The sequence below is a fragment of the Corvus kubaryi genome, unplaced genomic scaffold (genome assembly GCF_017639235.1).
Source record: "Corvus kubaryi isolate FWS band 111438036 unplaced genomic scaffold, C.kubaryi_AGA036_p1.0 37308, whole genome shotgun sequence".
NCBI classification, from domain to species: Eukaryota; Metazoa; Chordata; class Aves; order Passeriformes; family Corvidae; genus Corvus; species Corvus kubaryi.
The window spans coordinates 13,433,501-13,455,624 of NW_024581096.1; the positions used below are offsets into that span (position 1 = coordinate 13,433,501).

The following is a 22,124-nucleotide window of genomic DNA, read 5'->3' on the forward strand; positions in this document are numbered from 1 at the left end:
CTGGCACTGTAATTTGAGCCTTGCTGTCAGAAAAGCAGAAAATGAAGGAAATGGCTTTTTCTCTCAATGGCACGTATTGTGCAAAATGTCAGGATTGTAATGATGCTTCCCAGTTTTGTAAGTCATAGCAATGCTGGACCGTCCCTGCTGCTTTGCACTTAGTTACCCACTGATCAAATGCAATTTTCCTGGAACTGCTTGAATATGACGTGTTCCCATCTTTCTTGGTACTTGGACGAAGTAGCAACGCAAATACAGCACAAGACCTCTTCTCCTAGAAGTTATTTTGCAGTTACTTTGAGTAGAATACAATTTAGGGCCAGGAATATAAGTATCAACAGCTTGAACTGATCAACTATAATAAAGTAAAATCTATCCAAAGATGAAAGTTTTCCTTCAGGAATTAAAACGTGAGAATATGGAGTGTACTGCTACTGAAAGCGTGCAAGGTCAGTTTGGAAATAAGGCTGTATTTACAAAGTAAGTGTTCTCAAACATTTTTAAAAAAATGATGATAGAAGATGAAAGCTTATTAGCCAAGCTATAAGGAATAACAGCTTCTTTTATTTCAATATTTCAAAGAACTTCATGAGTGTATGAAACCTTCCTGTTTAAACAGGAATGAAGCTGTAAAAATATTTGCATTAGTAGGTCCAGAAAGCTTTGACTTTTGAACTCATAACTACAAATGGAGGCCTTAAAGCCATATCTAGGAGAACTCAGGTTTCTTATTTTGTAATTAATCATGTATTTTCTGCTAAATCAAATACACAATCGGCAAATAGGGGTCTACTTGGCAGTGTTTGTTATCTTTGCTGGAAGGCCTGGTGCTGCTAGAAAGAAAGAGGCTGTGGTTCTGTTAAAGGGCTTATGGCCTAAGATAACAGTATTTCTGGTGGGTCTGTGTGCTGTGCTGAACCAACACAGTGGTTCAATGTGATTGCACTATTAAGGCATACAGACTTTCTGGAGAGTCTGCAAGGAGCATGGAAAAAAACCACCACGCTGTAGAGCCTGCCCTTTTTCATCTGTCCATCTTCTTGCTATGGCAGGGTCTTGAAAGCTGGTGAGTGACCTAACTTGGTGTCTGCTGAAAAGATGAACTGAGTTAAGCTAATTGCTTGCTATTACTCAGTAACAGAGGGAAACTATTAAGTGACTCCGATTACAGTTTTCCATAAGCAATATTTAAGATGACAACAAATCCTTTGCCAAGAAATGTATGAAAAGCTAAAAGTTGAGCTGGAGAGACCCTAAAGCATTTTTCCAGTACTGAATCCATAATCCAGGCACTATTGAATCCATAATCTCTCATAACCAGATCTCTGGAGGAGTGTCCATGTGGGAACCCGTATTTATTGTTATTTTACTGTCACCCGTTTTCTGAAAGCACTGGGGGATCCATAGAAAAGTGTGGGTATTTTATTTAATTTCCTCTTAATAATACACCGGCATGCAGATTGGAGTTAGGAATTAGCTTGTCTCTCTCCATTTTGAACTGCTTGAGCCATAAAGGACACTAAACATCAAAGCTGGCAGAGTTTGCAGAAGTGTGGATTTTTGGTTAACTTTAAAAAAATACTGCAGTGTGCCTGGGACCTGGTTTTACTCTTGGAACATGTTTCACCAAAAGGTTTGTGTTAAGGCCATGGATCATAGTCTAAGGACTTGGTCCATGTCCTGAAGGAGCTCCCTGTGCCCCAGGAGCCCAGGTACTTTAGGTTTGCTGTAAGGTCATGACACAGACTGGAAACAGAGATGTGTTTCTACAAAAGTTCATCTTGTTTTGAACATTTTTATACTTAATTTCTTATTTTATAACACAAAAGGTCCACAGTACATTTTGCTGCTGAATATGTTTGCTTTGGTGTTTTCATGTACTTCCAAAAGAAATACCACAAAATTTTCTTTCTTCTTGTTATTCTGAGTGAATATGGTATTTATGCTACATTTAAACTGATGAGTTTGCTTCGGAATCTCTCAAATCTTCATGGTTCAGGAAGACTCAAGTTTGTAGTCTTTATTTATGCTGAATTTTAATTCATGGAAAGCAATGTGCATAGAAAGTATTTTTGACAGAATTAATTTGCTTTCAGTTCTTAAGTATATATTCCTGCAGACTAGTTGTTCCTGTATAAAATCATATGTTTTCCAGTAATAAGAATTTAACGTATGGCAGTAATTAAGGGCTAAATTAGCAAATCTGGTAAACCAGTATTTATTCTAAAACCAGAGAAACATTAATTAGCAATTACTGATTTAGGTTTTCTTTTCAAAAGCAAGGAGAAATGAAAATTAAAAAGACAGCTAATATTATGGGAAGTCTGGTATTCTTCCGGTAGGTTAAGTGTAGAATAGCCTAAGTTTCTGATGTATGCCTGTACAAAGCAGTCTTTGTCTATTTTAAAGTAGTCTATTTTCTTGACTAACCAATATACAGCTCTTAATTGAGTTAAAACTGGGCTGTAATAGCTTTATTTGATTTCTTTAACTCTGGGGCTCTTTTATTTGTTTGTATTGTGTGTCACTTGGATGCAGTGTTCATGTAGCTGGCAGGCTTCTGTTTCCTGGTTTCTGTAGGAAAGTGGCATCGAGAGAGTCTGAGTCAGGGCACAAGGACTTAGGAGCCCTCAACTAGGTCTTCTTTACTGCATCTTTAAAAATAGTGGCGTATATGAAATGAATCATGTACTTGTGATAAGTGGTAAGGCTCTTGTAATTTCTTGTACCCTGTTTGAGCTTTGTCTTCCACCCTACTTCAGGTTTCGGAGCAGGAGATGGATGAAGCAATTGCGCGTACTACCCACCGAGAGAGCAAGGATGCCAGCTCCTCTCACGTCACAGGTAGCAACTCTCTAGTTCTCTTCTCTAGTGTGTGTTCTTTCCCAGATGCAGGAACATTTAAGGGCATGCTCTGAAGTTCCCCAGCATTATTATTTTGAGAGCCCTTAAGGCAGCAGAACAGTGTACAGAGTATCATCACACTGCAGAAATTTCAGCACAAACATCTAGTTCAGATGGATCGGCTCTGCAGCTTATGTAACTTGCTTTTTTTCACTAGGCTGCCATGACCTGAACATAGGGTTGTCAAGAGGTGGTTGCTCTAACCTTTTTTCAAGATGAGGGGGAGTACAGTGTTCCAGTAGGGAAAGAACAGGGGGGACCTACTCCATCTGTGTATGCTTGTCCTTAATGGCAAAAAAAGTATTGTGACCATTTGAAAAAGTCCAGGTGTTGCATACTGGACTATATGTTTTAATGTCATTTTGACCTTTAAAGTCATGTAAAAATATCTGCTCTGGCATCTTTGTGATGTGTTCAAACTCTAGACTTAGCACTTCCTAAAGTCTGGCAGATTAAAGCAAACTCTTGGCAATGGCAGAGTGACCAGTAAGGTGATGTTCAGACAGAAATGTTAGATTTGTTACACTCCCCTTTATATGTGTGTCAGCTAAGACCTACTTTGACATTGACCTTGCCAGTGGCTGCTAATTTGTCTTTTGAGGTTGCCCTAGTCAGCAGCATTCTCCAACAGGTGGGGAATACCATCTTCTGCTCACCTCTTGTTCGTAGCACTGCCCTGGGCCTGGCTGGTGTAACATGTCTCTGTAGTAACATTCCAACTGATTTTAGAGAGAGCTTGTGAAATGTTAAATAAATCTCGCTTTAGGAAAGCAATTCAGATAATAAATAAGTGGGGTTAAAACGCAGTCACCAGCTCAGAAGATGAATGAGAAACTTGTTTGGTTATATGTACCACAACTTTGATTTTTGGTATCTAACTAATATGTGTTTAACAGGAGCTGTACAAAAAAGTCCATCTCCTAGCGTGAAGGCCAAACAAGGAGAGACCTCATCTCCCCTCAGCTGGACTATGAAACGCTTCTTGGAGCCAGCAAACCGGGTAAAAGGATTAGATGCAATGAAAATAAAGTCTGCTTCAAATTCAGCTTTTACTGAATCTCTTACTTGGTCAAGGGGCTCAAAACCAAACTGGTATGCTTGTTCCCTGTCACGTGGGCTCCATAAAAGGCTTTGTTTCTTGTGTCACACATTTAAATTGTGACAGCAGCAAGCTCCTGTTTGTCTGTGTGACTGTAGCCTTTGGGAGTGATGTGCACAGCATGGCAGAGAAGGCTCTCTCTGGGGTCCCACCTGCTACCACCTTGGAGACACCCCTGCTCTGTGGGACACAGAGACAAAGTTTGCAAGCGAGACCTGAACCTGTGGGCAGAAGGCTGAGACTAAATTCAGTCCCTCTATAGTCCCTCTATATAGCCATTGCAGTGGAAAGATCTGTTTTTCCTAGGAAAGTCAAGGAATCTGTAGACACTGTGTCTGGAGGTACAAAGCTTTCCTTTCTCTCAGTGTTGAATGTGTATAAAGGGAACTGCAAAAGTGAGTAATTTCATCCCTTGTTTCTGTACTGAACCACACCTGCAAAGCAGTGGGATTTGGAATCCTTTTTTATTTATTGTATTGAGTAAAAATGTGTTGGTGTGCAGTGTTTCAGCCATCCAATTTCAGCAGTTTGGCTCTCAATATACTGACATGTCCTCTATTTTAAAAATTGGCTTTAAACTTCCTTTATTGACACAGCAGTGTGAGTGGAGTCTGTGGTACTCACATGCAAGCAGGGGCTTTAAGCATCGATGACAGCTGGTCACCAGGCTCACTTCTCTTCAGCAGGGATCCGTCAGCTCTGAGGCAGAGCTTTCCCAGTACTTCTCCCACGATGGTACAAGCCATCTCCCCTTCTCTGATACTGTACCTGGCTCGTGTGATGAAGAGCAGCTCCGTCAGAAGAACAGGAACAGTTTGTTGGATGATGGCTCTCTTCTCCCTGGCAACCTGAGTAAGTGATGCAAATGTGTCTGGTCACTGGGCTTGTGGGGGGAGAGTCACTGAGTGCGGGGTTCCTATACAGGAGAGCTGTGGTGGTAGGAAATGCCAGGCAGTATATTGCAAACCAGTGCTGATCGCATGAAATTCTGAAAAATTGAAGGAATTTACAACAATCCACAGAAATGCCTGTTTCCATGGTATTTTCTCCAAAACGCTGTTCTGATAATGTGAAAGTGAGTTTGATTGGTTTGGATGACATGAGATTGATAGCACTGCAGGGGATTTTTTTTTTCAAATGACTGATCGTCTTACGATCATTTACGGAAAACTGTTCACAGCTATCTCAAAAACTTTGAAACGTCACATACAGCAAAGGGTCAATACATGTGTAAAAACAATCAAATGTGCAATTTTACATCAGATACTTTGCATGTGTGTCTTTCTCCCCATAGTAATTGACTAAAAGAACCTTATATGTCCTTACTGACATGCACCTGATCTCCAATTCAAAGGATATATTTGTCCTCCCTTTCCTGTGGTTCTCAAGTAATTTCTTTGTCTACAGCTTATTTTCTTTGTAAATTATTTAATGTTTAAAAGCATTTTTACATTTCTAACTACCCACCAAACAAAGCAAAACAAAATAACTTTCTATGAAATAAGATGCAGTTCTTTCTAAGGAGAACATGGAAAGGGTTCTTGGGTTTGCTAGTTGTTAGTTTGAAATTGATTGTTGTGTGCTTCAGTCTTTGTTCAAGAAAGCAATTTTTACTCTCTGTAAGTTAATGCAGGAGTCCTGAGCTTAGATTTAAGCAAAATGTGAAAGAAAATCTGTTGTTTAAACTAAAATACACATTTGAATTTGCATCCCTTTCTTCTTTGAGTCATAGTCATAATTTAGAAATAAACTGAAAATGGAATTAGATGTGCCAATGAACTGACTTTGGGAATTAACCATAAATTGTAGTGTTATCTGCAGTCCCTCTTGATGTTTACTGTAGTTAGAGGGAGGACATGAAAAGCCTGCTTTTTGCTTTGTGAAGAGGACTTAAGCTTCCTCTGCAAACAGAGCCACATGTATTCTGCTGTAGTGAGATGCATGGTGTTAAAAATCATCTGTAAGTACAGTTAAAGTATAACTCTTTTTTTTTTCCTAGCTGCTAGAGATGCAGGAGTGACCAAAGCAAATGGTTTGGCTTCTCCAGCTAGTGGTAGGTCGTCTGGCCATCACAACAAGCATGTGGAGTCTGTCCGACCCGGCATCCTCAGTGACAGCCCCAAATCTGCCCGCAGCCCCTTTCACCGACAGAGGAGGGTTGTTTTCTATGACGGTGACGCCAGTGATGATGACGAAAGTTCCCACTTGCACAGAAGCCAGAGGGCCAAGAGCCAGGAGGATGCTGGCATTGTCATTACAACCTCGTCTGTAGAAATCGATGATGAGAGCCAGGACAGTGAGTCATTGAGATACAGTGGCATGGAGACATCCTCCCCTGTCTTCAGCAGCTCTGTGGAGTCTGCAGACAGCACTCTGGAGCAAATTGAATCTCCTTTTTTCCCCATCATAGCATTCGATTATTCAAGTGTGCCTGAAGTTCGTCTTGGCAGCCTGAGTTTGAGGGAGCTTCGGGAAGCACAACTTGAATCCAAGAGATCGCCAAAACTTGAGCACAGAGCAGTCACCAGAGTGAAAAGCATGATGAGCACTGAGTGCCGAAGCCTTCAGAGACACAGGACAGAGGAGCATGGCTCTTACAACAAGCCTGTTGCCAGGATGCTCCCTCACAGCAGGAAGTGTGAAGCACCTGATGTGGCCGGACAGGGCCAGGCTGAAGTCATCACTTTGGTTCGCAATGAGCATGAGTCATTCGGCCTGGATTTGGAAATCCAAGCCATGCCCTTAAAGGTTGTTGTCACAGGGATGCGGCCAGGTGGACCAGCAGAAATGGTAATTTGAATTGCCTTGTTGTGATGTGCCTTCCCATTGCAGGGATGATTATTACTATTTCTATTGGTATTATTAAACAAGTGATCTGTTGAAAGTAAGCGCAAGTGAGGTGTTTGTCCTTGCTGGGCAAAATGTCTCACCCCATGTTGTTCTGGAGCTGCTGCTAAATAAACTGTTTCTGATTCAGAAGTGCACCCACGCTAATTCAAAACTAAGAGAGGCAGGACACAGATCCACTGAGATGATCTCATCCCCCCTTGCAATTGCAGTTTTGAGGGAATGCCATTTTTGTGTTTATTTTTTAACTATGGGCAAAAGCAAACTGAGTAAATCCTGGTGGCAGAGGATGGTGATAACAAATGTTTATTATGCTTTACTATTTTATATGCACGTGTCCCCGTATTACAGGGATCTGGAACCACAAAGCTTTAGCTGCTGGCCAGTTTTGCCAAGAGCTATGGTAGTACCAGTAACACACTGCTCTTCTGCATCTCATACATGCCTATACTAGTACGGATACGTACTTCATGGTGGTTGTAGAATTGCTACATGCAGAAGTGCAGAAAGAAGAATAACACTGATGTACAAACCTGTCTGTAGCATTTTTAATCTCATTAGTGGCCACTAGAGTAAGAGGAGATAGGGCATAGCAGTTTGAATGGGGCTGTGAGATCTGGGGATTTGGGTTGTGTTCCTGCCTTTTTCTCAGACATATTTTACAGTATTTAGAAACAAACTTTCACCTTGAGAGCTCAGTTCGTGTCTGTTTACTGGTTGAAGAGAGTTCCACCTGAGTAGTAGTTCATGCATGGAATTAAAAGATGACACACAGTGTTCCAGTCCTGAAGAAGCTAGGGCTGATCCATCCCATTTCATTTAACTAAGAGGGCTATGTCTTCCATCCTGATACTCATCTCTCAGAGAAACCAGCAGCTCTTTTGACCTTCCTGTATTAGATTGATCTTTAATTCTCGTCCTGGCAGAAGCACAGTCTGCTCTTTATTTATGTGCTGGCAAACTGACAGCAGTGATACCTGTGCTGTGCAGTGACATGAAGTAGGGGATGTTGCTCATAAGCTATTAATTGCTTCCCTGCAATCTTTACCTCTGTGGCAGGGCTTGTGGTGTGTATTTATAATTTCCTCAAATCTCTCATTGCGTCAGGGATCAATGGGCAAGATGGCTGTAGGAGATGAGATTACCACCATCAACAGCATCCCCGTCAGCAAGATGACGTACGAGGAAATCTGCTTGCTTATGCAGTGTCTTCCCACATCCGTAACCCTGGAGATCCAGAAAGCAGCATCAGGTGAGAAAGTAGTTTTGCTTTTGTACCATTTATTCTGGGTACCAGTGAACAAAACATCCTTGGATCAGCTGGGTCTGACCTTCTGCTGTCCTAGCTTTCCACATGGATTCAGAGAAGAGGACAGGGGGACATTGTGTCTGCATTGGTGAGCCAAGCAAAGCACTTCATCACCAAACCAGGCTTCAGGGTCCTCTCTAGCACCATGATAAAGGGAGGAAGCATATTCCTGTGTGAGGCATTCAAAGGTCCCACATGGAGTAGGTCCCTTCTGCCAGTGTTTGCAGAGGTCTGAGTCATTTCATGCAATCCTGGAGCTAAAATGGCAGTGACTCTTATCCTGACAACTCATTTTATTGCTGTGCTTGTTCATTAAATATATTGGCCCTTTATAATCAAATTTCTCTCTCTCTTTAAATCTGAAGTTCTAGTAATACTTTTATGAATGGACAATAATACACTAAAAGCCTCTTTTCTTTCCTTCCCTTTTTTGCGTCAGAATTGTCTAAAGTGCAGGAAGATGAAACAGTAAACCCAAGAAAACGAAAATCTTATAAAAATGTTTATTTGGATGTTTCATTACAAAAGGTTTTCTAGTGTGAGTTGAAATACTTAATACTTCCTTGCTTTCTGCTCAGGGCTGATTTATGCTGCTACAGCAATATATGAATCCCCACAGACTGTACAAATTACGTGGTGTGGAAATGAGTGTTTGAAAAAGAAAAGCATACTTTTCAAATTCAGGAAGAACATAATATTTTGCTTTGTTCTAGCTTATGATCTGCTTTGTGTACCTATTAATACCTGGGAACCTAAAGTGCTTCCAGATGCTTGACTTCCAGTTACTCTTTAAGGAATTCCAGGCGTGGCAGAATCTTGTTCTTGTTTCCTGAGATTGCTGTGGCTTTTCAAACCAATAGCATTGGGGTAAAGACACATTGGAACTCCTTTGCCTGACACTTCTTGTGCTTCATCCTTCCCCTTTCCTTGTCCCACTGGCAGAAAAGGTGGTCTCTTCAGCATGTGATCCACCATGCTGAAGCAGGCCAGTACTTCAGATTCTAACTTGGCTGCTTCAGATTGCTGTCCTGAGGTGTTTTTCCCTTGTTGACTCAGGAGGAATCAGCACTTCTTAATATGGATACCTAAATTAAGTGATGTGGATAATCCTGCAGGTTTGTGTGAGAAGTACAGAGACACACAGGCACATTTGAATGAGCAGGAAAGGATGCTGACACTGTGAATAACTTCTCCTTCTCCATACTTTTTCAGGCCCCATGTCATAATAACTGGCCTCTGGAAGGCAGCTTGAATGGGGATGCGTATCTCAGAAACAGTGTAGAGAGGTGGAATCTGGTGCTTAGGGTGAAGTGCTGAAAACTGAAGATGTGAGAAATGGGTGAGCAGGAATGTGTCAGAGTGCAGCAGTGACAAGGAGCTCAGTGTGTTGCCCAGGAGCGGGTTAAACATGTACTGGAAGCAAGGAGGTCTGTCCCAGAAATGCAGTTAAGCCCATGTGCTTAATGTGTGCATAACGTCACCCATGCATGTCACATTGAACATCTGCAGAAGTGCTGAGGGGTCAGAGCTAAGTTATTTATGCACAGACTGTCACTGTGTTATCTGGTCACCTTTGCTATGTCAGGGCTTTCTGTGCTCTCTGGAGTCTCTATTGGAGACTTGAGTGATCAAACAAGTGATGAGAAGCAGTGCTGCTCAGCGTGACTTGCTGCATGCTGGCACTTTGGTAGTTGGCTGCTTGACTGCTGCAGTTTCAAAGATGAGAGTTAAACAGATCATGACTACTCACCTTGGATAAGTGGATTGCTCCCTTCTGTGCACTACTCAAAAACACAGGGTTATGATTAATTTGAGTTGTTGTAAACATCATTACAGAAGAGGAGGAGTGCAGAACAGAATGAAAACATGTAGTCAATGTGGGTGTCTATTTTTGTAATAAAACCTGGTGTTTTCTATATCACTTCCTAGATTTGACAGGATTTTGCCTTTTTTTTTTTTTTTTCAAATCATGATGCAGCTGTCAGCAGATTTACAAGCCTCATCCTGTCTCCAGGGGCAGACGCTCAAAATCAGGCCAATGTCAACAGCGTCCTCGCAACGGAGGAAGAACAGAGTTCTGGGAAGCAAGAAAGAGTGGGTCTGCAAGCTGCTGTCAGCGGCTGTGCAGCGGAGAGAGCAACACTGCCGCCTGATGCCACCAGCAGGGACGTGCACAGAGGCACCCTGAAGGGCAGCCGTGACGAGGACTGCACGGCCATCCCTGTCACCGACATCGATGACCTGCTCAGCCAGATGGGTGCCTCCGAGAGCAGGGCCCCACGCACCCCGTCGCGCGCAGAGAGTCCCCTCCGCGACGAGTACACCACGATGTGCTGCTGTGGCACTGATGAAGGCTGCCCCGGGTCTGAGCCACGAGCAGCCAAGGAGGAGCTGCTGGAAAAAACTGTGAATTGTGGAGCTAATGCACAAGGGGTTTTGGGGCTGTCTGTGTTGGATTCCATTAACACAGGCAAACTTTTTACTGTGAATAAAAACTCTTTAAATAACTATTCTAGGAATTTTAGCAGTTTGAATGAGGATGAGTTGCCCGCAGCAAACTCTCTGGAAGGTAAGAGGAGTGACCTGTTTCCAAAGTCAATGTATGGGGCTGCGGAGGATTCTCACTCGGACACAGAGTCTGTCACAGAAGCCTTTGACAGTGCTAGTGAGGTGTTGCTTGGGCAATGTGCTGCTGCTAGTGCCCCTGCAGGCTGTACTGCAACAGAGTCAGATGAGGAGCAAATTGAGATTTGTTGCGTGAACGACGAGCTGCAAAAGCCCGCTCAGGAGCATCATCTCACCTCTGGAACAAGCTCATCCTCACTGTCCCCGCTGCATCCTTACAGTGGCAAAGTTTTGCAGAATGAGGGCTGTGCAATGTGTGGGTCACTGGAGACAAGCATCAACAAACTAGGTTTGGAAGATCCTGGTGGTCCCACTCCATGTCCCTCACAGTGTCCAGATGTGTCCTCTGCACCCTTGTGTTCTCCTTCCTCAGTTTTCCTGCCAGAAAAAGACATCCTAAAGAATTCAGTCAATATCCCTGAAGTTTACTCTTTCTGTAACAATGGTGCCTTACGTGCAGAACAGATGGATTTGGGGAACAGTAATGAGCATAAGAAATGCTGTGAATCCCTTGAAGAAAAAGGATCTCTGCACTGCAAAAAGACAGGCTTTTGCTCTGCTAGAAATGTCAATGTCTTGGAGAACAACTTGATTGAGAAAGAAGGATGTCGTGATGAGCAGAGATCCAAATCTGAAAGTGAAATGGCAGTTGATGACTGTAATCATGCTGTTAATTATTGCTTGGTGAAGAAAGAAACCAACAGTTTGTCCACCTTGTCTAAAACAGACAGCAATCATGTGAATGCATCGCCAACAAGAGGAGTATCACTCAGGTCACCCTTTCCCACTAGATCTAAAGATCCAAAGGCTAATGCAACTCATGACTTGCCGGGAAAAAATGAGAAAATTAACTCTGTGACTTCAGGAAGGACTTCAAATGGAAAAGTCCAAAGCTCAGGCACAAATCACTGCAAAGGAGCTGCAGTACCGCACAGCCCATCCTCACAGAAAAAATCCTGTCAGGAGTCTAAGGCAATGGCACAAAAAAGTATAATGGACACCCTTTTAAATAATCAGAAATCTAAAGCAGGACCAAAGCTAAAAGGGTTTACCATCAAAAGCAAAGCAAAGACAAATTCAGATTCTTCTGGCATTACTCCTACCAAAGTCAATGGGGCTGATCAGAAAAGGGCTTCTGTTTCTCCACAGCTGTCCCCCAAACTCCTGGGAAAGAAAACACCGCTGTCCCGTAATTCCCCTACAAGCTCAGATCCTGGAAAGAGCATTTCAGCAGCCTCAAAGACTCTGAAATCAGAGCTAGAAAATAAACCATCTCTGGTAATTTCTGAAGATTCACTTCTGCCTCTCTTGAATGGCAGTAGCAGCCCGACCATGAGTGGTGAAATGAAATGTGGCTGTGGAGAGCTATCATGGGGAAAGCCAAAAGAGAAGCAAGTTTCCATGCAGGCTGTGGTATGTCAGGGTAAGGATGCTAAGGTGGATGATTTCAGAGCCAGAGACAGTCAGTCCATAGTCACTTCACCTCCTCAGGGGCCACCAGAAGTTGAGTATGTGAAAGGGAGGACTGATAACCCTGGAACAGGCTTGAACACAATCAAGAGCATCTACAGCGCAGATGACCTTAGGCAGTTAGATCTGCAAAATGTAGGAACATCTGCTGGAGCCTGCTCTTCTTCACTGAGGTCCCCCTCAGTTCAGCAGGAGCAACTGGAAGGGCAGGAGATCCAGCGCACCTTCATTGAGGTGAAGCTTTCCTCCTCATCGTCCCCTTCCTCCTCCTCCTCTGCCTCTTCCTCACCAGCATCGTTTTTGCGGCTGCCATTGCTGGAGAAAACAGAAGAGGTAAACGCGGAGATGCCTCAGCTGACTGAGGAGGTGGGGACTGTGCAGTATTTCTCAAAAGCGGACACTGCTGGGGACAGACATCTGTGTGGCTTGTCAAAACCTGTGACGAGGACCTACTCAATGCCATCCCAGTTATCAGGTCACTTGAGGGAGGACTGCCATGCTGCAGAGGTTCACCCTGTGCAAGGCCCCCAGGGCCAAACTGCAGAGGAGAAATACGCACAGGCAGCAACGGGGATGTTGAAGATGGTTCACCTGAATCTGCCTAACAGCCAGAGTGGAAAGGAACAGGCGTACGCCTCCAAAAGTGCCCAGAAGGTCAGTGACATCAGCTACCCCACTGCTGATAAACTGAGAAGCTTCAGGAGGAATTACTATTACTATGAACTGAACTGGCCACATGAGCCGATTTCATCCTTCTCTGTCAAACAGAGGATCAAATCCTTCGAAAACCTGGCAAATTTTGACCGGCCCATTGTGAAGGCCATCGATATATGCTCCGCTGCAAGGTTGCCCCTTGCCAGGAGGTCGTGTGGTGGGTTGGCCACCACATCCAGCTCTGCTGAGGCACCATGGGTGCTGCGGCGCAGCTTGAGCTCCTATGGTGGCAGCCCTAGCCCAGCCAACGCTGTGGCCAAGTCTGCCCCTGGCACAGAGCCCATATGTGTGACCGAGGGTGGCAAAGGGGACCGAAAGCCCCAGAGGAGCGAGGAGGACGGCGCTGGGGCAGATGTGTCCGCCTTCCCCACCTTGGCCTCGCAGGTGCGCCGCAGCCGGGGCCTGGGGCGGCCGCCACTGTCCCGCTCCAGGCTGCGGGAGCTGAGAGCCCTCAGCATGCCCGACCTGGACAAGCTGTGCGGAGAGGGCTTCTCAGAGCCACCACAGCCCGCCTGCTTCAAGACAGAGCTGGAAATCACACCCCATAGAGCCCTTGACACGTCTGCCCAGAGCGGGGCAGCTCCACCAGGCCGCTGCAGCCATGCGGAGCTGGGTGCGATGCGAATGGGAGCCTGCAGCCCCCGGGACAGCGGCTCAGGGACGCCAGGTTCTGCCTCAGACGATGATGTGCCCCATGTCAGCTCTCTGGATGGGGGAAACAGCTGGTCCATCAGGTTGGTGTCAGCTTTGCTTTTATTGTTTCATCCCTACCCAAGGCAAAGCTTCCACTCTGCTACAGGTCTGCCCCAAAGCATGTTTCAGCTGTGGCCCCAGCCTGCTGTCCCTTCATAGTCTGGGGGTGCCATTCATGCTCTTGATGCCTTGGAGCTGCCATGCTGCTGTGTCTTGGCTCCAGTACAGGATGAAACATTTTATCCTGGCATGGCTGGGCTCCTTTCCTGTGGCCCCTCTAGCTGGTTTTGGTCAGTTTTTGGCCATGTTACAGCAGTAACATGTAGTGGTGGAGGGGGGGCTGCACAGCACTGGCAGCCAGCACACCCTGTGGTGACAAACGAGCTTGTTGTCCTGCCAGAAGCAGTCTTCAGATGTAGCTGTCTCCTGTTAATGTCTGTTGCTAAAACCATTGGGGAAGGATGAGGGGAACAGAACAGGGACTGTTCAGTTATTCCTAAATTTATCCTCTCTGCCCCTGCCTATTCTGCCAGCAGACACCATTTCTTACCAGTTTTCAAGACTCCTTCTTTGTCATTTATACTAATACAGCCTATGCTGTATGTGTGAATTATATCTCTACAAAGCTGGGAAATACAGAGCTCTTCTGTCTTTTTATGTTTGTTTTAGCTTGGATCAGCTGCTCATCTCAAGCTTGGACCAGCAAAAACTGCAGTCTGTTTTGTCAGTGGTAATACCAAAATGTGATGTTGCTGCTATGCTCCAAGAAGTCAAAGCACAAGTAAAGGTAAGTACCACAAGATAAAACTGGATTATTGGTGGATTTTTGAGGGTTTTCTTAAGGGTCAATAAAATCTTCTCCAAACTGTTTGAGGGCTCCTCCAGTAGTCCCGTGGCAGGCTATTACTATCAACTGCAGTTGATGTTAATTTTACTAATGCTGGCTTTTGAATGCCTGCTATAAGCCTGTAATAATTTTGAATGGCTTTTTGTATAATAAAGTTCAAAAAGCAGTTTTGAGTCATAATAAATATACCTATTTTAAGTGGAAAAGTATTCTTCCATCTGGGCTCCCTGGTAACTGCACATCAGAATTTAGCTTTCCACCAGCCATCTGGATCAGACTCAGTTTCCCCACCATGCAAGGGAAGCTCTGCTTCTCTTTGTGCCTGATGCTTTCTGCTAGAAGCTGAAATCACAGAAGTTGAATTTGTTTCGTTTAATGCTGAACTTGAACACCAGAATGTGGCTGCTGAAGAGTTTATAAGAGACTCCTGTGACCTTTTTGTTCTCTTCTGTGGAAACTGGTTTTTGCATCAAGATAACCTGCTTCATTATCTAGGTGTTTGAAGAAGACTTCCAAAGTGAAATGCCTGCCAGAACATTACTTCCCTGCTTTCGGTGTTTCTGTTTGTGGGATACATCCACATCCTTATTAAATCAGAACAGAAGTTGATAAAATAATGACAGTGCTGGAAGGGAAACTGCCATCTGGTCTGCATAACTGCTGGCTGAGCTGCATCTAGAGTGTTCTTGAGTTTTGTGCACAAAGATTGCAATTTCAAACATAGAACAGGCTGAGGGGGGAAAGGACCTCCCTAAAATATCCAGCTTTATCTCCTTCCAGGGCACAGCCTAGCTAAAGCATGCAAGTCTCAAAAGCTTGGTGAGCCAAGAGGGTTACCTAGGTTTACTGATAAAATTAGGATTGGATTGCACAACTGGACAGAGGTAATTAAGTTTTCTCTAAAATATTTTGCATGGGGTCTTGGAGAGATTATTTATTTATGCCAGTTTTCAGAGTCTGAGAGCTCAAGTATTTATAAAGCTGAATGCTTTTTGGAATGCACTTCTTGTCTGCATAGTTTCTTATCCATATTTAAGCCCAGTGTGGCACATACTCTGGAAAATTTTATGCTATTCAAATGGTGGATTTTGTACGTACAATAGAACAGTTCTTTGTAGTTATCCAGTAGTTGAAAAATGAGATGGACTGCCTGATTTGGAGTGAGAGCTTCCCTGGGAAGGGTTTGTCACCATCCTTTGCTCTAAATAGTGCTGAATTTTCTGCTAGCATTTAATAAATGCTACTACTAATAATGAAAAAAGGGCATTTTATTTAGGTCTCTATGACTGATATCTTTGGCTGACAGTCTAAACAGAGGTGATTACTGGAGGCCGGTGTGTCCTTTGTGTGTCCAAGTAAAGCAGTAAGCATCCATAACCAGGTCTCTACCCAATATTACGTGTGCTGGCAAGGAGCAGCTTTGAGGGCTGGGGAGGGAGGGAATGCACCTAGGGAATGGGAAGCCGGTATCCAGACTGTGTTGTTGGCTGGCTCAACACATACGATCCTTGGATAACTCTTTTAACATCTGAACTAACTCACTTTTTTTCTTTCCTTCACCAGTGTTAAGCAAATTAAGTTGAGATAATCAAGGGTTGGAAAGAGCCTGACCTCTTGAACAAAAAGGGTTGCTATAGTACTAACAGTCAAAGATAGGTATATATTTCCTTTGCCTTCACTGCACTTGGAAAGGGGCTAGCCTGGTTACTTAACTGATTTTATTATTTCAAGCCAAACATAAAGCTGTTCTGACTTGAGTACAGGTGAGCAGGGTCTTAAAACACTGTGGACAAAGATGTTCTGCCCTCACTGCTCCTCTCTCCTTGAGTGCTGATGGATCAGTGATGTGGCACAGGGTGACATCAGTTTCTGACATTGCCTCTGTATATTGCAGGGATGCCTCTAGTGTAGGAAATCTTCCACAGACACTTTTTGGCAAAAAAGATGCAGCGAAACCAAAAATTTGACTGTTGTTTCGCCAAAACCACTAATGATCTGTGTCTTTCAAAACAAAAGGCAAATGCTGAGTTAATATGTTGAGTTTAGTGAACTAAGTAAATAATGCTAAATAGATTAAAGAGATTGGTTTCTAATGATTTACTATTAATTTTAGTATTGGCAGTTTCTGGAAATAACCAGTGTTAGATGGGGTCCTGGGGAAAAGCTGAGAAACCTGCTTTCTACTTCCCACATCTAATGCTCTGCCCCAGAGCTAGCTATTATGTGCCTGCTCCACCAAATTCCTTCCTACAGTTCCCCTTATACCACAAAATGTGATCTCTGTGACAGCATCAGACTTGTTGGATGCAAACCTGCACCAATCCTTTTCCTGTGCTGGATGGTCCCATTTCTGCAACGGCGCAGCTTAGTCTTGTTTAGGTCACTAACAGGTCCTTACTTTCATCTCCCAAGTGCAAGAGTTTTTTCTGCTGTCCAATCTGACCTTCCCAGGCTTCAGCAATGTAGCCACTGCGCCTTGCAAGATTGTCCAGCACTACTGAGAAGAGGTCAATGCAACTGCCCTGCATTACATCTATGTTATCCTTTCAAGAGGAAGAAGAAATTGGATAACAAAAGTGTTAGTAATTCCCTAAGTAGTACAGTGCTTTGTCCAGAAAGGTGTATGGGGATATTGCATTTTGACTGCAAAATGTTGAACAATGCAAAACTGACTACAGCCTGTGGAAATTAAGCTTCCCAAAGTTTAATGCCATTTCACTACCCTTATTTTGACTTTGTTTTCTAGCCTCGAACTGGCTGAAGAAATCTTCCTTGTCACCTGAGTTCTCCTAGATGGCTGCTTCATTCTGTAGCATGAAGTGAAACGCATTTAACATCTCAGTTTTAATTCCTTGAGTTGCCTTTTTTCACCTGCCATAATCTGTGGGTATGGGGAATTTGTCATTTATGTGGGTGCTTGGTCTTGATTTTTGGTTTTGTGTTTCTTCTTCCCTTTCCTGTGCACCTCCATTTTTCTGCTAGAGCAAAGAAGACACATACTTTGTAGTCTTGCACAAAGAAGAAGGAGCTGGCCTGGGATTTAGTGTTGCTGGAGGAATAGACTTGGAACAGAAATCAGTCACAGTAAGTGATGGCTGCAAGTCATTTTTCTACAAAGCTCACTTTAAAGCAGGCTGGTGATTAGATCAAGTGCTCGTTTATCAAGACTCACTGCAAGTCATTCACAGTGTCTCTCAGAAGCAGCAGCTTACCATCTGCTACTGAAATCAGAATGTCTGGGAAGCGTAATTTTTATTATTGGAGATGGATAACAATTATGCTTTCAGGATTTAAAAATCTGTTACTGGATGGGATGGGCTAGATCTAAATCCTATGCATTTAAATAAAATTCTGCATGCAGCTGCAGTGCACACAGCCTTTTAGGGGAGACTTTCATTCCCAGCTCTTGAAAGGAAACTCTGTGCAGCAAAGTTTTTGAAGGGTTTTTCAGATCCTGAGACTGATTGTTGCAGACCTCAGCAAATGTTGGGGAAGATGAAACAGGAAAGCCTTATAAATATGATTGCCTGACAAAAGATTTTGGGAATATGAAAACTACAGGCAACATCGAAATGAAAGCCACTTTTGAAATACCAAGTCTTAGTTACTGAACAACTGGAAAACAATGGTATGGCCAACTGAAGGTAATCCCCTCTTGATTGAACAATACCCTCTGCTTGCAGGCAGGTCCAAGGGTCAGAGCAGACCCTACTAGCTCAGCAGAAGGGGTCCAAAGAGTAGTTTTTAGGAGTTAAGATGTAACACTTTATGGTAATATAACAATTCTTATAGGCTGTATGTAAATGCTATAGGATTTGTATCTTGTATTAGATTGGTTAGTGAAAATTAGAATATTCAGTACAGAAGATGATTTATTGTATTGTAACCAGGACTTCACTGTTACTCTCTTACTTACCTCCTGTCCACTCTACTTACTCCCTTACCTGCTTACTCTCTTGCTCTCTTGGGCCTGCTCAGAGCTGCCAGCTGCAGCTCTAAGCAGTGCCCCTATACCCACGCCCTTTGCAATAAACCGCATGTTCCAAGATCTGACTATAGAGATCTCTCGTCTCCGTCCGTCCCGACCGTCCAACCCACCCAAGCTCCTACAAGCAAACATTATGAATTTCACATCACAAGTTTGTTTTGAGTTAATAAGACCTGTGGGTGGTCAGTTAATGAGGGTTGTTGTCTGGTTAGGGATTTTTTAAGTCTTAAGGAGCATTCTGAACAAAAGATAGTGTCCTATTAAGATACTGGTGTGTAAAAAGTGACTGTTCAAAAACAGATCAGTGAGACAGAAAAATCCAAGAAAACTGGTGTCCTGTGTGACGGTTTCTTTAACACAAAATACGCATTTAAATTCTGCGCCAAAAGAGAGAGATCCATTAAATGCTGGGATTAGAAGAAGGGTATGTCCTCTGTTTTGGGGCCTGCAGAAGCCCTTGCAGGAATCTTCTGGGTTTTTCTTTCAGAGAAGACCAGAAAAATTAAAGTATTTTATATTAAACTGTCATTAACTTAGAATATGGTCAAAGTCTAGAGAGCAGGCCTCTACTTCTCTCACTGGAGAAGTTGTTCCCTGTCTTTGGCCCAAACAGTGGCAGCTCTGAGCAAGAGGAAGGCTCAACAGTGTCCCACCCAGAGAGTTCCTTACACACCCAGAGAGTTCCTTACAGAGTTCCTTACCTAGAGACTGAGACTCTACCTAAAAAATAAGCTCTCTCAGACTGAGGAACTGATGAAGTCCTTTTCCTGAGTTCTGTTAGCCATGAGACCAGAAGAATGTCTGTTCCTGCTCTTTCCTGATGCTTTTTGTTCAGTGGGTGTAAAGGGATCTTATTAATGTTATTGACCTACTGGGATTCTGGGTCCCAGGTATATTTAGGGTTGCCACTGAGTACTGAGCTGCTTAGATGGGCTGTTATATCCACACTTGGATGCAGAAATAGAAATGCCTAGTGAGCTTCAAGGTACTGAGGAGCTGAGCAACTGAGGGAAGGCAGCAGATTTTTTTGGACATGACCCCTGTATTCCACTTGCATTTGCATGCCTAGATCTGTTATTGAGGCTGTTATTCCAGCTTTGAATGCCTGCTTAGACTGGCTGGAAATTTATCTCCATGAATCTGTGGGTTGTAGCAGGTGCCCATCTCAGTGTGGCCCTACAATGAGATGGAGCAGGAGCCAAAAGGTTTCTAGTGCCTTGCTGTTGGTCTGGGTATTAGGATAAATTCCTAAAGATAATGCCATGCAGAATTGTGTCCACGGATTTGCTGCCTTGAACATTTGCTTGGCAGACCCAGTACTGTCTCCATGGGAAACCATATTCTGGCTGCTAAAATTAGAGTGCCTAGTAGGCAAGTCCTTAAATACTGGATCTTGAGTCTTTTAGTCAGTTCCTTTTTGTAAATGACACACATCTAAACTTGCTGAAAGTTTTCTCAAAGTTTAATCCACCCTGAATAGAGTATTTTTTTTCTCTAGAAAAATGCATTTCAAGTCGCTAAATCATCCCTTTCCATCCATTCACATGATATTTGATCAGCCAGATTGAGGCAAACAATTAAATACTTGTACAGCTGCAGTAAGTCAGAGCCTTTCTGTGCACAGATGTTTAGAAATGTGCATTTGAAAACAGCACAGGATGCATGTCCCAGTGGGGACTGGGGGAATGGGTGTCACACACCGCAGTGTTCTTGGTGGTTGCTGTGGCACAGACATGGATTTGACCTCTGTGTCACTTGAAATATGTTAATTGAAGGCCTTTGAGGAGTTTAGTGAAAGCATAAGTGATTGTGATATTACATTCCTTAGCTGTTTTTCTTATCTTTAGCTTAGAAATGACCATGCAATAACGCCATCTTTTCCTCTGAACTCCCCCATCCCCAAATGCAGCTCTGTCTCATCACTTTGAGGGTGTTCACTGGAGCAGATGCTATGTGCTCAATATCCAGGCAGTGGACACTGGCTGCAAATCTTAGTAAAGCGTCTGTGTTCACCTTGGCCTGTAAGAATGCTTTGTGTGGTCACGAGATTAAAATACCCTTGTTAAAACCTTTCTTTTAGGTCCACAGAGTGTTTTCAAAGGGAGTGGCATCTCAAGAAGGGACTATCCATCGAGGAGATCTTGTTCTGTCAATCAATGGCAAATCTCTGGCAAGCTCAGTCCATGGGGATGTCCTGAATACTCTTCATCACGCAAGGCTGTACAAATATGCAGTTGTTGTCATCCACAAGGAAAAAGACAAAACAAACAATTCCTCCAGACTTGAGATATCAGCTACTGGCAGAAAATGTGTGGGGTCTGGAAAGGATGTTTCCATGGAAATAGGAGCAGGTATGATCTTTGTCCAAGAACAGTTGGAAGAATTCCTTTGCAGAGCAGACTGAAGGGAAAAATATCCATGTGTTTTAGATTAAAAGCATCTGTGCCTTATGTGATTGAAGGGAGAAAATGAAATTACCTTTAAATTTTATTTGTTCTTTTTGGAACCTAAATACAGTTTGGGGTTTTGTTGTTTGGGGTTTTTTTTTTTTTTTTAATTATTGTAACTAGGCACAAACTTAGAAGACTTAATTTAGGGCCGAATCCAATTTCTACTTAGGTAAGTGGTTCCGCGTATTCTTCCAATCCAGGACAAACTCCTTTTAAGTAATAACAGTAGTCAATGCAAGAAAGAAAACAACCAGAAATTATTTTAAAAATTAAAAAAAATGAAAACCCCATGCCCTGCAATTTGTTATGCATAGGAACTGAGCTTGTTCTCTGTGAAAGCAGAGTTCATACTGTTTCTACTAGAAACATAGAAAAAATTATTTTTATCTTGCAGTAAATGGAAGTAAGTCATATTGAACACAGCCATCCTGTAGGAAAGTAGGGATAAATGGTTTAAGTGGTAATGTATCAGTGGAATATTAAGTTCCTGTTCAGGAACAAGACAGCATTTTGGTGTAAAGGCTGCACCTGGGGTCTTAGGAAGAGATCTCTGAAATTTTTTTGTAGATTTAAGACCCAGACTTCTTCAGCACCTGTCTGGATGGTGCTGCTTGGGAGCAGGGGATGACCTGCTCCAGAGCTGCACTGCTGCAGGGTCCTGGGGAGGGAGTGGGCCACAGTTACAAGCTTTCTGCTGAGAGAGTTGGCAAGGGTTTGTCCTGCCCTCCAGGGCAGCACCAGGCACTCAGCTCTGTCCACCCCAAAACCAGGACACGGAGCTGCCACTTAGTTATTTTTAATCTGTTGGCTGAAGTCATTACTGTTCTCACAGGGTTTTATTTTCTGTAGCAGTTTCTATTGTTTTATGCTTACACTGAGTTTTATGATATGACTTTGTAACACAGCTTAAAAAAAAAAAGAAGAAAGCACACTGTTAATTAATGGATCAGCCTTTCTGGAATTGCTCCCGTGGATATAATCTGTATAATTACTTCAGAATCCCTCTCTGCCCTAAACTCCCTACATCCTGCACCCTGACAAATGCAGAATGTCTGCTGGGTCCAGGCACTAGGGGGCAACATGATCTCATAAACAAAATAGTGTTGGGTTATTCAGAACCTCTTTCCACCTTTCCAGGCAAAGGACATCTCCAGATGTTTTAGATAACGTTTAAACAT

At 43.3% G+C, this 22,124-nt stretch overlaps 1 protein-coding gene across 8 annotated transcripts in view; it reads left to right on the plus strand.

Annotated features, from left to right (window-relative positions):
* Positions 1 to 22,124, plus strand: part of PDZD2 (PDZ domain containing 2) — a 139,949-nt gene that overhangs the window by 111,384 nt on the left and 6,441 nt on the right. For 7 of the 8 annotated variants that reach the window (XM_042028566.1, XM_042028565.1, XM_042028567.1 and 4 more), the window contains 9 exons: positions 2,763 to 2,844; positions 3,801 to 3,904; positions 4,687 to 4,855; positions 6,003 to 6,793; positions 7,958 to 8,102; positions 10,138 to 13,702; positions 14,331 to 14,448; positions 17,491 to 17,592; positions 20,577 to 20,847. In XM_042028566.1, coding sequence (XP_041884500.1) covers positions 2,763 to 2,844; positions 3,801 to 3,904; positions 4,687 to 4,855; positions 6,003 to 6,793; positions 7,958 to 8,102; positions 10,138 to 13,702; positions 14,331 to 14,448; positions 17,491 to 17,592; positions 20,577 to 20,847 — 5,347 coding nt within the window. The remainder of the gene's footprint in view (positions 1 to 2,762; positions 2,845 to 3,800; positions 3,905 to 4,686; positions 4,856 to 6,002; positions 6,794 to 7,957; positions 8,103 to 10,137; positions 13,703 to 14,330; positions 14,449 to 17,490; positions 17,593 to 20,576; positions 20,848 to 22,124) is intronic. The other variant, XM_042028564.1, reaches the window with a different exon arrangement.